Source organism: Podarcis muralis, chromosome 16 (genome assembly GCF_964188315.1).
Source record: "Podarcis muralis chromosome 16, rPodMur119.hap1.1, whole genome shotgun sequence".
Classification (NCBI taxonomy): Eukaryota; Metazoa; Chordata; class Lepidosauria; order Squamata; family Lacertidae; genus Podarcis; species Podarcis muralis.
Genome location: NC_135670.1, coordinates 8200830 through 8215874, shown reverse-complemented (window position 1 = coordinate 8215874; position 15045 = coordinate 8200830). Strand labels below are relative to the sequence as shown.

General features: G+C 49.6%; 1 protein-coding gene across 2 annotated transcripts in view; it reads left to right on the top strand.

Moving 5' to 3' along the window:
- CRTC2 (CREB regulated transcription coactivator 2) overlaps positions 1-15045 on the top strand; it is a 38154-nt gene that overhangs the window by 11699 nt on the left and 11410 nt on the right. Inside the window, exons 2-10 of one of the 2 annotated variants that reach the window (XM_077920446.1) lie at positions 21-122; positions 2600-2718; positions 2955-3014; positions 5923-5991; positions 9600-9703; positions 10055-10084; positions 11100-11182; positions 11360-11409; positions 12836-13080. In XM_077920446.1, coding sequence (XP_077776572.1) covers positions 21-122; positions 2600-2718; positions 2955-3014; positions 5923-5991; positions 9600-9703; positions 10055-10084; positions 11100-11182; positions 11360-11409; positions 12836-13080 — 862 coding nt within the window. The remainder of the gene's footprint in view (positions 1-20; positions 123-2599; positions 2719-2954; positions 3015-5922; positions 5992-9599; positions 9704-10054; positions 10085-11099; positions 11183-11359; positions 11410-12835; positions 13081-15045) is intronic. The other variant, XM_077920447.1, reaches the window with a different exon arrangement.

The following is a 15045-nucleotide window of genomic DNA, read 5'->3' as shown; positions in this document are numbered from 1 at the left end:
TGCTTGAATCGCCGATTTAGCTCCAGGCCCAGAAGCTGCGTTTGGCGCATAGTCGAGGCCCGTACTATGGCGGCTCTTTACCCAACGTCAACCAGATTGGGAGCGGCACCTCTGAGTTTCAGGTAACTGGGGACACAGGCCTTGCAAAGGTCCTGGGCTGCTCTTCCTCTGGCAGAGGCTTCTTTCCCGAATTTGGTTCTCTTTCCACAATGTGACTGAGCCTTAGATAAATGAGGGCAGAATTGGGTCCAACTGTCTGCCCCCCCTGAAAGCTTTCCTGTGCTCTTGAATAGCCAGGGGGCCAGTTGGAAACCTAACAGGTGATGTTTCCCCCATCTCTGAGCTGGACCTGTTGAATTAGTGGCTCAGACAGTTGCACTACACAACCCTGCTGTGAAGTGGATCTGGTTTTTCTATGGTGTCCCCAGCAGAAGGGGGGGGGTAGTAAAGGGAGGATTTGATTAACCCTGAAGTTGTAAAATCTCCTTTCCGACCTATCTATAGGAGTCTGCGTGATTTTCCACGCCCTCCTGGCTATAGGGAACAGTCTCTGCTTTGGATCAGAACTGAGGTGGGTGGGGGCTGGGAAATATTTGAAATTCCGAGGCGCTGGCATTTAATTTTTGACATACCAGCCCTCTAAGAGCAGGCTGATAAACATCATAAATCGGAAGGAGGGTTGGCTGGTGCCTAGTTGTGTGGGTGTGTGGGGTTTTCCCCTGATCAGTCCCTCTCGAAGGGTTGGGCCACCCACCGTTGCCTGTGTGTGGTATGGTGTTGTTCTCACTTACCTTTCCCCTCTGTCTAGGAGGACGCTCTACGCTCCAGAAAAAAGGAGTATTAAATGGGAGATGCTGTTAGAATGGGCAGGGGTGTATGACTGAGCATCTGCCAATAATAATACAGTGGTACCTCTGGTTACGAACTTAATTCGTTCCGGAGGTCCGTTCCTAACCTGAAACTGTTCTTAAACTGAAGCACCACTTTAGCTAATGGGGCCTCCTGCCTCCGCTGCGCTATTTCTGTTCTAATCCTGAAGCAAAGTTCTTAACCTGAGGTACTATTTCCGGGTTAGCGGAGTCTGTAACCTGAAGCACCTGTAACCTGAAGCATCTGTAACCCGAGGTACCACTGTAGTAATAATAATAATAATAATAATAATAATAATAATAATAATAATAATAATAATAATTTGATTTATACACCGCCCTCCCTGGCCAGGACAGGGCTCAGGGCGGCTAACATCAAAATATGTAATACGTTAAAAACATAAAAGTCAAACAAACAATTAAAATACAGCTTAAAATCAGTTTAAGATCAAAATAAAATCAGATGGCAACCCATGAATTATAACTATGGAGGTTGGGGACATTAAGTGATCTTACAATGCTGATCAAAACCTCTAAGAACTGGAACGTAGGGACCAGCCTTTATATTAAGGCAGACCATCTAACTCAGTACAGTGGTACCTCGGGTTACAGACACTTCAGGTTACAGACGCTTCAGGTTACAGACTCCGCTAACCCAGAAATAGTACCTCGGGTTAAGAACTTTGCTTCAGGATGAGAACAGAAATCACGTAGTGGTGGCACTGCAGCAGCAGCAGGAGGCCCCATTAGCTAAAGCGGTGCTTCAGGTTAAGAACAGTTTCAGGTTAAGTACAGACCTCCGGAACGAATTAAATTCTTAACCCAAGGTACCACTGTATTTGAACTGCGACCCCCGTCAATTTTTTGGGGGGAGGGGGCAAAGACCCCTTGGGCCCTAGGAACTGGCTCCTATGATTCAGTGCCCCATACCTGTGTTTCCCCATTTCTCCCCTGGAGATGCTGATTCTGAAACACCCTTGGGTGCCTTTCAGAGAGGATTGGACAAATTCGCGGAGGAGAGAGAGAGACAGCTGTCAGTGGCTGCTAGCCCTGGTGGCTGTTCTCTGCCTCCGCTGCTGGAGAAAGCAATACTTCTGAATCTCAACTGCTGGAAGCCACAGGAGGGGGAGGTCTTGTTCCCCACAGGCGTTTGGTTGGCCACCGTGAGGACAGGTCGCTGGACTTGGTGGGATCCAGCAGCCAGGCTCCTCTTATGACTTCTCCTAAGGAAGTCAGATTAGCCTCAACCAGAGCCAGGGCCTTTTCAGCACTGGCTCCGACCTGGTGGAACGCTCTGCCTCATGAGACCAGGGCCCTGCAGGATCTGATTTCTTTCTGCAGGGCCTGTAAGGCAGAGTTGTTCCGCCTGGCCTTTGGCTTGGAATCAACTTGATCCCCTCTTTCCTTTTTCCTTTCTCCTTCTGCGATGGAACTCCTATTTGGGGACTTCCTGGCTTTTTTCTGGTCCACATAGGACCAGTCTGGATATTTGGCCTTGGTGAAGATTTGACGTTTTCATCCCCCCCAAAGTTTTTGATTTGAGTTTCTGCTGAAATGAGGCTGCATTTTAATGTTCTATTTTAATCTTGTTTTTAAGTTGCATTTTAATCAATTGTTTTTATACCTGGTGTTAGCTGCCCTTGGCTAGGGAGGGCGGGGTATAAATAAAATCCATTATTTTCTCCTTTAACTCTGCTCCCCCCCCCCACTCCCTTCTTGTTTCCGTCCAGGGTCCCCTCCATTCGCCGCTGGACTCTGCCCGCGGCACGCGGCACCACGGTTTGGTGGAACGGGTGCAGCGGGATCCCCGGAGGATGATGTCACCGCTCCGCCGCTACATGCGTCAGATATCCTTTTGGCCTCTTGTGTCTTCTCCTGCACCGCAGGTGTCCCCTCCCCTCCCCACCCACAACTTTCCCCACTTTGATTCATCTCAGTGCTGGGGATTAAAGACCATTAACGAAAATCGAACCAAAAAAAAAAAATCACTGCTCCACTCCATCTGTGGAGTCTTGCGCTAATGGCGGAAAACTCCCTCCCCATCAAATCTCTGAGCCGACATCTTCCTTAACCTCCTGCTCACATCGACAGCTCCCCCTACAGCCCTGCCTACGTTTCGCCACCGGCCGAACCCAGCTGGAGGAGGTAAAACTTGTGCGGTCTCTTGAGTGATGTCTGAAGTCCCACTTTGAACACTTTGAAAACCTCCATCTCCCTGCCTTTTCTTCTTGGCCAGATGCTGTCGGATTCCATGAGAGCCAGTGTGGTGTAGTGGTTAAGAGCGGTAGTCTTGCAATCTGGGGAACCGGGTTCGATTCCCTGCTCCTCCACATGCAGCTGCTGGGTGACCTTGGGCCAGTCACACTTCTCTGAAGTCTCTCGGCCCCACTCACCTCACAGAGTGTTTGTTGTGGGGGAGGAAGGGAAAGGAGAATGTTAGCAGCTTTGAGACTCCTTAGGGTAGTGATAAAACGGGATATCAAATCCAAACTCTTCTTCCACTCCCTATTGGTCCCAGTCTTCATGGTTGGTGGGCAAGGATGATTGGAGCTGTAATTTACAACCCCCAGAGAGCTTGTAGTCCATAACTCCTGGCCTTCAGCTCCCTTAAGCATCCTTTTGCATGGAAGAGGAGGGGCACAGCTAATATCTATGGGGCGGGTAGAGGGAAGTAGCCAAAGCGATGTCCTCTGGGTGTTTTCAGACTCTCGGCTCCCATCATCCCCCGCAGCCAACATGACAAACGAGCTCCTGCCTAGCGGATGCCCCAAACAATCAGGGATCACACATTAAATGCTGGGATGGGGAGCCAGATGTTGCTGGACTCCAGTGCCCATGATCTTCAGCCAGCATCGCCAAGGATCAGGCATGCTGGGAGTTGTAGTCCAGCGACCTCTGGAAGGCCACTTGGTTCCTCCACTCTTGGTGTCGCAGTTGGCACTGTTGGCAGGGAGACTCGGGGTCAGTTCTCAAAGCTCATTGGGTGCCCCTGCGCAAGTCACTCTCCTGCTCAGCTTGACCTACTAGAGACGGCAGGTGTGAGGGTACCATTCTGTATGGTCTCCCCTGCTAAAAAGGGTGGTGTCCAATGTTAGGCCTACTCGCAGTAGATTTGCTGAAATTAATGGTCATGTGTAACTTAGGCCCATTAATTTCATGGAACGCGGGTGGTCATGGGATGCGGGTGGTGCTGTGGGTTAAACCACAGAGCCTAGGGCTTGCCGATCAGAAGATCGGCGGTTTGAATCCCCGTGACGGGGTGAGCTCTCGTTGATTGATCCCTGCTCCTGCCAACCTAGCAGTTTGAAAACACGTCAAAGTGCAAGTAGATAAATAGGTACCACTCCGGCGGGAAGGTAAACGGCATTTCCGTGTGCTGCTCTGGTTCTCCAGAAGTGGCTTAGTCATGCTGGCCACATGACCTGGAAGCTGTACGCCGGCTCCCTCGGCCAGTAAAGCGAGATGAGCGTCACAACCCCAGAGTCAGACACGACTGGACCTAATGGTCGGGAGTCCCTTTATCTTTTTACTCAGCAGAATATGGCCGTATTCACCCCAAACATTTAAAGTGCTTTGATACTGCTTCAAGCAGTCACGGCTTCCCGCAAAGAATTCTGGGAGCTGTAGTTTGTTCAGGGTGCTGAGAGTTGTTAGGAAACCCCATTCCCCTTCCAGAGCTACATTCCCAGAGTTACCTGGGAAGAGGGAACGGTTGTTTAACCACTATGGGGATTGTAGCTCTGGGAGAGGAACAGGGGTCTCCTAACAGCACGCCGAACAAACTACAGCTCACAGAATTCTTCACTAACTGTTTAAAGCGGTGCCATAGTGCTTTAAATGTCTGGTGCGGATGTGGCCTTTGTTGGACAGGATCCCAAACCATCACAAGTTTTCAGCTAACTATAGCAGGCTTGTTTCCAACCTGCAGAAATGTATTTATATTTTTAAGGAGGGGAACATTCCCCAAAAACGTTCCCTCCTTGCGGTCTGAAGTGGTGCAGATCGTTCTTTTTTCGCCTCAGAATTTCTCTGCCTCGTTCTGCTGCCTCGGTAGAATGGGGCCCTTTTTTTTTGCCTAAGACAGGAAGGGACTTTCAAAATCTCTTTCCTCCTCTAATGTTGTCCCTGTAGCAGGAGGCTGTGTCAAATGTCATACAGCTCTCTGAGAAAGCCTCACTTGGGAGAGCACCTCATCCCCAGTCCTTCACTGCCTCGTCTTTTGGACCTCTGAGCATGTTCTGGCAATGTGGATGGGAGACAGGCTGCTTTCAAGTAAAACTGAAAGACTACTGGTCATGTGTCCTCCTTTCCTTACACAGGGAAGTTTGGTAGTACATTGCACATATTAAAAACACATGCATACATCTCTCAGTTTTCCTGGGGTTGGGGTGGAAGCGGGCAGTTTCCCCTGCCATTCTGTTGGGTAATTAAACAAACCCCTGTGTTGCAAAATATGAGTCAGCAATATCAAAAGCAACACGATGGGTCAGAAACAATTACAATGTGAAAAACTTTATGGAATAATTCAGAGACTTCAGTTTGTTAGTTTTGATGTTTTGAATTATTCCATAAAGTTTTTCACATTGTAATTGTTTCTGGCCATCGTTTTGGTTCTGTTGGGTAAGCAGAAAGTACGTTTGGGTATTAACGATGCCAAGGGACCCCCATTTTGGACGACCTGAGAGGACTCCCTGGCGTGTTTTTCTATTCAAGAGCATTATGGGTAATTAGAGCGAAGGAGAGGAATGTTTGGGATAGCCTTCCGCAGAAAGCGCTATGATCTTACTTCAAACAGTCATGGCTCCCCTCAAGGAATTGTGGGAACTGTCACCAGTAATCGTTAGTTCCCAGAGTGGCAATTCCCAGAATTCCCTCTGAAGAGAGATCGATCGCTGAACCGCTCTGGGAATTGTAGCTCTGGGAGGGGAATAGGGGGCCCTAAGACTCCCCACATCCCAGTACCCATCTTCCTTTTCCTCTGTTTACTTCCCCCTGACAAGTTTCTAGTCCCTTAGAAGTAATCCACTTGCTTTTTCCCCACCCCTTTGTGAAGGACAATGCCCTGGGGGAACTTTCCGATGGAGAAAGGCCACTTGTTTAGGCTGCCGGCAGCACTCAACAGGTGAGCCACTTTTTCGATTCTGTATTTCCTTCCCCTTTTGGTCCGTGCCAGGTTCTTGCTAACTGGGCTGCAAGTGTGTGGTCTTGAGTACAGAAGGAAGGGCGGCATCATCTCTTATAGGGGGGCTTGGCGAGCAAATTTGTTACGGTATCTTCTGCTGCCGTAGCTATCGAAGAAGGTTAAGTCTTAAGGCAGGGAAGAAATGTCCAAGCCCGCAACAACTCTCGCCGTTCACTTTTTGTTCCTAAAGATGCTTTCGAGAGATGCCTTGGCCAAGGTATTCTGTGCTTTGGTAACGTCGAGATTGTATTGTTGCAATGTATTCTACGTGGGGCTACCCTCGAAGGCAGCTCGGAAACGTCAACCCGTCCAAAATGCAGCGACCGGCCATTTTAAAGCAGCAGCACCTGTTGCCAGTTTGTTTCCTGATCCAATTCAAGATGCCCACGTTACCGTTTGAAGTCCTAAATGACAAGTCCCAAATTCTTGAAAGACCACCTCCATCCCTACAGACCCCCTCAGGTTCTGAGTTTGGCGGGGGGTGCTGCTGTTAGCGTTTCTCTGCCCTCAATAGCTCAGGGTGGCGGGGGCCCAGGAGAAGGGCCTACTCTGTGGTGGCCCCTGAGCTGTGGAACTCCCTGCCGGCCGAGGTGCACTGGACACCTTCATTATTCAGCTTCCAGAGGTTTGCAGAAGACACACCTCTTTGCCCTGGCTTTTGACCCTTGAGGTGTCTATTTTTAGGACTCGTTTTTGTGGCTGCAAATTGCTTTTTTTAATGTTGTGTTTTAATGGTGTAGGGCAGGTAATGATAATAGCAATAGAAATAATAATCAAACCATTTATGTGTAGCTTAAGCCTTACTCTTTCAAAGCTTTAAAGTATTTTCATATCTGTGTTACAAAAAAAATTAGCTATTCATTTATTACCCTGACTTTTTATTTCATTTTCTGCATCTTTTTTAAAAAAAATTCACCAGGGAGGTTAGTGCAAGATTCCCAGTTTTTATTTTGAAACAAACCTTTGGGTCCAAGAATTTTCCTGCCTACACACACCCCTTATCTCACAGGGATAGATTTTATTTTACCTCGCCACCCCTCTCATGTTCCCCGTTTGCCTGAGAGACCCTGGCCCAGAAGAACCCATCTTTTGCTGCTGCCCCCTCTATATAAAAAAAGAAGTCCCGTTTTTGCTTCAGTAGACAAGGGAATGGCTTCCGGCTGGTTGCACGCATCTCTGCTGGGCTCGGCCAACAATGCCCCCGTTGTTTCCCCCCGGGGAGCGACACGGATTCTTCCCCCGTGACGTCACTCCCTCCCTCGCCCTTCTCCCAGCCCCGGGTCCCAAAAGCACAGTTAAAAAACTCTGGGAAGCTTTTGGAAGCGGGGAGCCTGGCAAGGCAGCGGCTGTTCTTCCCCTGCCCACGCTTCCTCCCCCTGCCAGCCGACAGACAGGCTCTGCCTTGTCTGGGTCTCTGGGTGCTTTCTTAATTGGCAATGGCTCTTCTCTCCCATCCCCACCGCCCTGGGTCTCCCACCGCATCTTTGCCTCCGATCTGGGTGCTAATGAGGAGCACGGAAGACGGAAAGCCCTCGAAAAAGCAGCACATAGGATGATCACGATCACTGCAGATGGTGACAGCAGTCACAAAATTAAAAGATGCCTGCTTCTTGGGAGAAAAGCAATGACAAACCTAGACAGCATCTTAAAAAGCAGAGACATCACCTTGCCAACAAAGGTCCGTATAGTTCAAGCCATGGTTTTCCCAGTAGTGATGTATGGAAGTGAGAGCTGGACCATAAAGAAGGCTGATCGCCAAAGAATGGATGCTTTTGAATTATGGTGCTGGAGGAGACTCTTGAGAGTCCCATGGACTGCAAGAAGATGAAACCTCTCCATTCTGAAGGAAATCAGCCCTGAGTGCTCACTGGAAGGACAGATCGTGAAGCTGAGGCTCCAAGACTTTGGCCACCTCATGAGAAGAGAAGACTCCCTGGAAAACACCATGATGTTGGGAAAGATGGAGGGGACAAGGAGAAGGGGACGACAGAGGACGAGGTGGTTTGCTAGTGTTCTTGAAGCTACCAGCATGAGTCTGACCAAACTGCGGAAGGCAGTGGAAGACAGGAGTGCCTGGCGTGCTCTGGTCCATGGGGTCACGAAGAGTCGGACACGACTAAACGACTAAACAACAACAACAACAACAGGATAGGACATGGAGGAGAACTGGCCTCGCCGCAGAAAGATCCAGCCCCTCCTGCAAAACATAGGGTGTCCTCCCCACCCCACGGAGACCCCAGTATGGATCACAGTTTTGCACAGGAGCTTCAGGGAGAAGAGTTATGTGTGTGCAGCCACAGCTTTTGATTTGATTTGATTTAGTAGTTATATTCCACTTTTCCAGCGACGAAATGCCGAGCCCAAAGCGTCTCACGACCAGCACGGTTGCATTATAAAGCAACAAAAATGGCAAACCCGGTAGCATATAAATAAAGCAAACAGCAGCAAATTCATCGAAACAACTAATACCATTCAGTAAAGTCAGAGGAATTCAAAATTTCAGAAATATCATACCTGCACATTTACTTACTTACTTAAATGTACATTCCACCCTTCCTCCAAAGGTCACAGGGCGGTTTACAGGATAAAACCACAAAATGCATAACCCAGTAACAACAACAACAACAATAATAATACCCCTTCCCACTACTATACATTTTTAAAACCCGATGACACCACTTTGACAAGTCATGGCTTCCCTCGCAAGGAATCCTGGGAAAACAGTTTGTTATGTGTTCTGGGTGTTGTTAGCAGACTCCCTCTGGTGGTGTGTGGTTGTGGGTCAAATTTGAAGGAGTGGTTCGGTCTGTGTTGGGGAAGGAACAGCTATGAGCTTATCGAGCTTGCCTGTGTGCGAAGAATATCAGGCATTCTCCACCTGCCCCCTTGTTTCCACAGCAACCTCCTGCATTGTTGTTCCAGCTTTGGCAATTCTAAAGACTTAACATGTCAAATTTTTATTGAACTTCCAAATCCTGACCTATGAATTCCAGATTTCAAATTTGTTGTACGTTTCTCTTTAAACTTTGGCTTCCCTCCTTTCCTTCTGTGCTGTTCTCAATCCTATCCCATTTACACTGGTCCTGAAAGACCTACATTGGCTCCCAGTACGTTTCCGAGCACAATTCAAAGTGTTGGTACTGAGCTTTAAAGCCCTAAACAGCCTCAGCCCAGTATACCTGAAGGAGAGTCTCTACCCCCACTGAGGTCCAGCTCTGAAGGCCTTCTGGCAGTTCCCTCCCTGCGAGAAGTGAAGGCACAGGGAACCAGGCAGAGGGCCTTCTCAGTAGTGGCACCCACCTTGTGGAATGCCTTCCCATCAGATGTCAAGGAAAGAAACAACTGTCTTGACATTTAGAAGACATCTGAAGGCAGCCCTGTTTAGGGAAGTTTCAAATGTTTGATATCTAACTGTGTTTTTAATATTCTGTTGGGAGCCACCCAAAGTATGGGCGGGGTATAAATAAATAATAATAATTATTATTATCATTATGCATTCTAATGTTTGTCTCCCCCCCTTAATTCTTCCCTCTGCCCTTGCAAAGCAGAACAAATTCTGATTCCGCCCTGCACACGAGCGTGATGAACCCCAATCCGCAGGACACGTACCTGGGGCCCTCCCAGGGCGCCCCCCCTCCAAATCGCAAGAGCGGTGAGTGGCCCTTTTCCTCTGTCGGAGGGCAGGGGAGGTCGCCTCTTCCCTCCCATCAAAGGGTGGATGGGTCAGAGGAAAGGATGGGAATGACTTTGGCCGTCCCCAATTTTGTGCCATCCAAACTCCTTGATTTTTATTTTATTTTTTAATGTGCTGATCAGCAGACTAGCCAGGGAAATTTGGCTCTATTCCCACTATACATTTAAAGCACTATGCTGCCCCCTTTGAACAGTCATGGCTTCCCCCAAAGGATTCTGGGAGCTGTTAGTTTGTTAAGGGTGCTGAAAATCTGGTTCAACTTGACACTGATCTTATTCTGCGCCCCCTTTCTCCCTTCCGCCCCCCCAGGTTACTTGGATAACGACATGGATAGCAAAGGTAACCACTGTCTCCTTGCTTGTCTCCCCCACAACTTTCCTTGCCTGGTGAATTTCTTAGGCCCCAAACCGCTATTCCAAGAAAGGGGAGTCCCTTGCCAGCAAGGCTGGCCTATACGTTTGGGGCGCTGGGTTGTCCGTTCCCATGGTGATTAGGAAAAGGGTTTGTCTACCCGCCCCCCACAAGCAAGGGCACTGAAAACTCCCAGGATGACTGGCGAGTTAGCAATGGCGTAGCGGTTAAGACTATGACCCAGAAGAGACCGTAGTTCAAATCCACAAAGCTTGCAGGGCTACCTCAGGCCAATTGCTGTCTCTCGGCCTCCAGTACCACACAGGTTTTTTGTGGTGATCAAGTGAGGAGAGGTGGGGTCAGAACCACAAACACCACCCTGAGCTCCCTGGAGAAAAAGGCGGGATATAAATGCAAGAAATTGTGAAATAAAAACCACACACAGCTGCAACAGTGGGGCAGCCACTGTGGAAATATTTAAGGCGACTTTGAGACTACATATCCCATCATGCTCTGGTGGTCTGTGTGCTTGATCAGGGCATGCTGGGGGACATGGTGTGGACCCAGCTGGGGAAGCGGCAGTTCCCTGCAGCCTTGCCTCTCAACACCACAGGGGCGCGGCTTCCCCAGGCTCCACCCCTGAAGGGGAGGAGCCACAACTGGCCTGACCAGCTGTCCTGTCTCCACCTGACCCCGGGGGATAGCTCAAGTCGGTAGAGCATGAGACTCTAAACCTCAGGACAATGGGTTTGGGCCCCATGTTGGGTGAAAGATTCCGGCATTTGCAGGGAATTGGACTGGATCAGGGTTTCCCAAAACTGGGCCGCAGACTGTTTTTGGACTACAGTTCCCATCATCCCTAGCTAGCAGGACCAGTGGTCAGGGGTGATGGGAGTTGTAGTCCCAAAACAGCTAGAGACTCCAGTTTGGGGAACCCTGGGGCTAGGTGATCCTCATGGTGATCCTTCCAATTCTATGATTCTGTGGTATTCCTCTCTTCCAGTGTTTCCTTTCCATGTGCCTTCCATCGAGGAGAGTCTCCTGGACGACGGCAAGCAGTTGCTGAAGCCCTGGGACACCAAAAAAGTAGGTGAATTGTGCGTAGTTTGAGATTCCGACAAAGACTGCAGCCCCCAGACACTTGTTTTTTTTGATTTGGCATTCCTTGATCACATAGGCATTGGAACCCCATGTGGCCAATAAGTTCCCCATATCTGTATATTGATTTTCAGTTGACTGCACCTTCCTCTTTCCCTCTCTCAGCTCTCCTCATCGTCTGCCCGTCCGAGGTCCTGCGAGGTGCCTGGGATCCAGTAAGTACCAGCACAGATTTCCAGCTTGGAAGCCCTTCTATCCCGGCTCGGTCCCCAAGTTCCAGCCTCAACCACAAGTCAGTCAATTAGTGTCACCAGTCCCATGCTAGGGAACGGCCTTCTAGCAGAGTAACTTTTGACTCTCAGGCATCTCTTTCGAAGACCATTTTATTTATTCTTATAACAAAGTTTGGAATTAAAGAACCTTTTAATGAGGGTGAAAGAGGAGAGCGCAAAATATGGTCTGAAGCTCAACATCAAAAAAATGAAGATGGCAAATAGAAGGGGAAGAAATGGAGGCAGTGAGAGATTTTACTTTCTTGGGCTCCATGATCACTGCAGATGGTGACAGCAGCCACGAAATTAAAAGACGCCTGCTTCTTGGGAGAAAAGCAATGACAAACCTAGACAGCATCTTAAAAATCAGAGACATCACCCTGACAACAAAAGTCTGTATAGTTAAAGCTATGGTTTTCCCAGTAGTGATGTGTGGAAGTGAGAGCTGGACCATAAAGAAGGGCGATTGCCGAAGAATGGATGCTTTCGAATTCTGGTGCTGGAGGAGACTCTTGAGAGTCCCATGGACTGCAAGAAGATCAAACCTCTCCATTCTGAAGGAAATCAGCCCTGAGTGCTCACTGGAAGGACAGATCCTGAAGCTGAGGCTCCAATACTTTGGCCACCTCATGAGGAGAGAAGACTCCCTGGAAAAGACCCTGATGTTGGGAAAGATGGAGGGCACAAGGAGAAGGGGACGACAGAGGACGAGATGGTTGGATAGTGTTCTCGAAGCTACCAGCATTAGTTTGACCAAACTGCGGGAGGCAATGGAAGACAGGAGTGCCTGGCGTGCTCTGGTCCAGGGGGTCACAAAGAGTCGGACACGACTAAACAACTAAACAAGAACAACAAATAACAAAGTTTGTTTCCGGCCATTGTTCTTACCGCCCTGATAATTTATGATTTTGCGGTGTGGGAAATACATTAATATATAAATATAGATTCACCTGTGTCTAACTTACCCTCTTAAATGATAGGTTGGGGGTTTGCAGCAGGCTGGATATTTAGGCCTATAACAATAATGACGGTGATCATGTAATTCTGTTCTTTCAGCAGAACAAATTGGTAGCACAGGATGAACTGCTACAGAATGCAGGTGGCAGGGAAATGAATATTACCCCCCATGTTAAAAAAGCAAAGAAGAACTCCCTGCAGCTAGAAAGGATGCACGTGCGGGGGAAGAGAGGTTTTGTGCACATTTTCTAACTGCAGGGATTTTTTTTTAAAATGGAGAATTGCATTAAAAATGTGATACCTGCCAACCTGCATTTTGAAGTGATGCATTACGCTCTCTGTGTGTACACCCATCTGAAGTCTTGAGTCCTCACCAGAATGAAATCTCTCCCTCTGCCTCTCTCTCTTTCAGCATCTTCCCATCCCCAGACCAGCCTGCCAACCTGCCTCTGATCCCCACCGCCCTCAACACGGGGGGCTCCCTCCCGGACCTCACCAACCTCCACTTCCCCTCCCCGCTGCCCACGCCGCTGGACCCGGAGGAGTCCGCCTACCCTAGCCTGAGTGGCGGCAGCAGCACCGGCAACCTGGCCAACACCATGACACACCTGGGCATCAGCGGCGGCATGGGGCTCGGCCCCGGCTACGACTCCCCAGGTGACACCTTGACCGTGCGCAGAGGAGCCCAGCCGGGGAACTCAGGAGAAGCGCTGGGGCGGGGTGTGTGTGTGTGTGAAGGCTTGGTGTGTGTGTGTGTGTGTAGCCAAACAGTGCGCAGAACCACAGGATAGCCCCACGATTGGCCCTTCCTCAAACCACCAAACTGTGGGATATGGGGGAGCTGAAAGGACAGGAAATGCCTGTTCTGTAGGCCAGATGTAGATAAAAATAAAAATAAATCAAAATTTATTATTATTATTATTACAGTGGTACCTCTGGTTACGTACTTAATTCGTTCCGGAGGTCCGTTCTTAACTTGAAACTGTTCTTAACCTGAAGCACCACTTTAGCTAATGGGGCCTCCGGCTGCTGCCGCACAATTTCTGTTCTCATCCTGAAGCAAAGTTCTTAACCCGAGGTACTATTTCTGGGTTAGAGGAGTCTGTAACCTGAAGCATATGTAACCCAAGGTACCACTGTATTATTAGATGTGGGCCACCAGGCCTCAGCATTGGGCCTGGGGGGGCAGTTTTCACCAAACCACCCCCCTGTGTCCCAAATGGGGCTACAAACAATTGGGAGCTTAAGAGTGAGTCCTGATTCGTCCTTTGCTGGAGCATGGCGCACTGCCCCACCCATTCCACTGATGGGCAAGACAGGGAGATTGCCTTCCTCCAGGGCCACTGGGGCCACAGTGTTTAGTGGATCGACTGATCGGTTAGATTAACTGCCCCGCCAACCTGATGCCCTCCAGATTTTGCTGGCCGCACCTCCCTTTACCCTCGACCTTTGGCCCTTGCTGGCTGGGGCTGATGGGAAGTGGAGTCCCACAACATTTGGAGGGCCCACCACCAGGTTCATCCATTTCAGTAGGTCTGCTCTGGGTAGGACTTAGTTGCATGCGACCCGTCAGACGCTGCGACTCTCGGTTGTATTCAGTCAAGTCCTGCTCAGAACAAACCCATTGGGGGGAATTCGGCATAGCGCTAAGGAGATTGTTCCATCAGACAAGCAGAGGTTGCTTGCACTGGTGGAGCAATCTTCTCTCTTCTCCTCCCGTGTGGGTTCTACAAACACAAGCCAATTGTGGTGGGGGCACCGGGAAGAGTGTGGGGAAGTCCCACTGCCCTAGCATAAGTCCCTTGGCAGGCTTCCACTAGTGGGATCTGTTAGTTAAACCTGGCCTGTCGAGATGAACGAACCCAAGTTGGGCATGTTCACTAACGGGTTTCTTTTAAGTATGACAGGGATGCAGGTGGCGCTGTGATCTAAACCACTGAGCCTAGGGCTTGCCGATCAGAAGGTTGGCGGTTCGAATCACCGCAATGGGGTGAGCTCCCGTTGTTCGGTCCCAGCTCCTGCCAACCTAGCAGTTCGAAAGCACAAAGTGCAAGTAGATAAATAGGTACCACTCCGGCAGGAAGGTAAACTGCATTTTTGTGTGCTGCTCTGGTTCCCCAGAAGCGGCTTAGTCATGCTAGCCACATGACCCGGAAGCTGTCTGCGGACAAATGCCGGCTTCCTCAGCCTATAGAGCGAGATGAGCGCCGCAACCCCAGAGTCATCCACGACTGGACCTAATGGTCAGGGGTCCCTTTACCTTTTAAGTATGACAGTGTCATTAGCCCAGTGCCATCTGCTCTGGCAGCAATTTTCCAGGGTCTCCAGTCTTTCCCATTTCCCTGGCACCTGAATCTATGACATGGTTCTGAACCTGATAACTTTAGCATAAGCTGGGGGTTCCCTCTCCCCTCCCATTCGGGTGGTGGGCATGTATCAACTCTCCACCCCCTTGCCCAGCTTTGGGAATCAAGGGCCTTCCTTCCACTCCCTTCTGAGGCCCATGTGGTTGGGAGTCTGTGTCCATGGCATTTTTTTGTTCTCACCTCCATCCGTGTGCTCCCATTGCCCCCCCACCCCAGTCCACGATTGCGCCACACAGGGCAGGGGGTGTTCATGTAT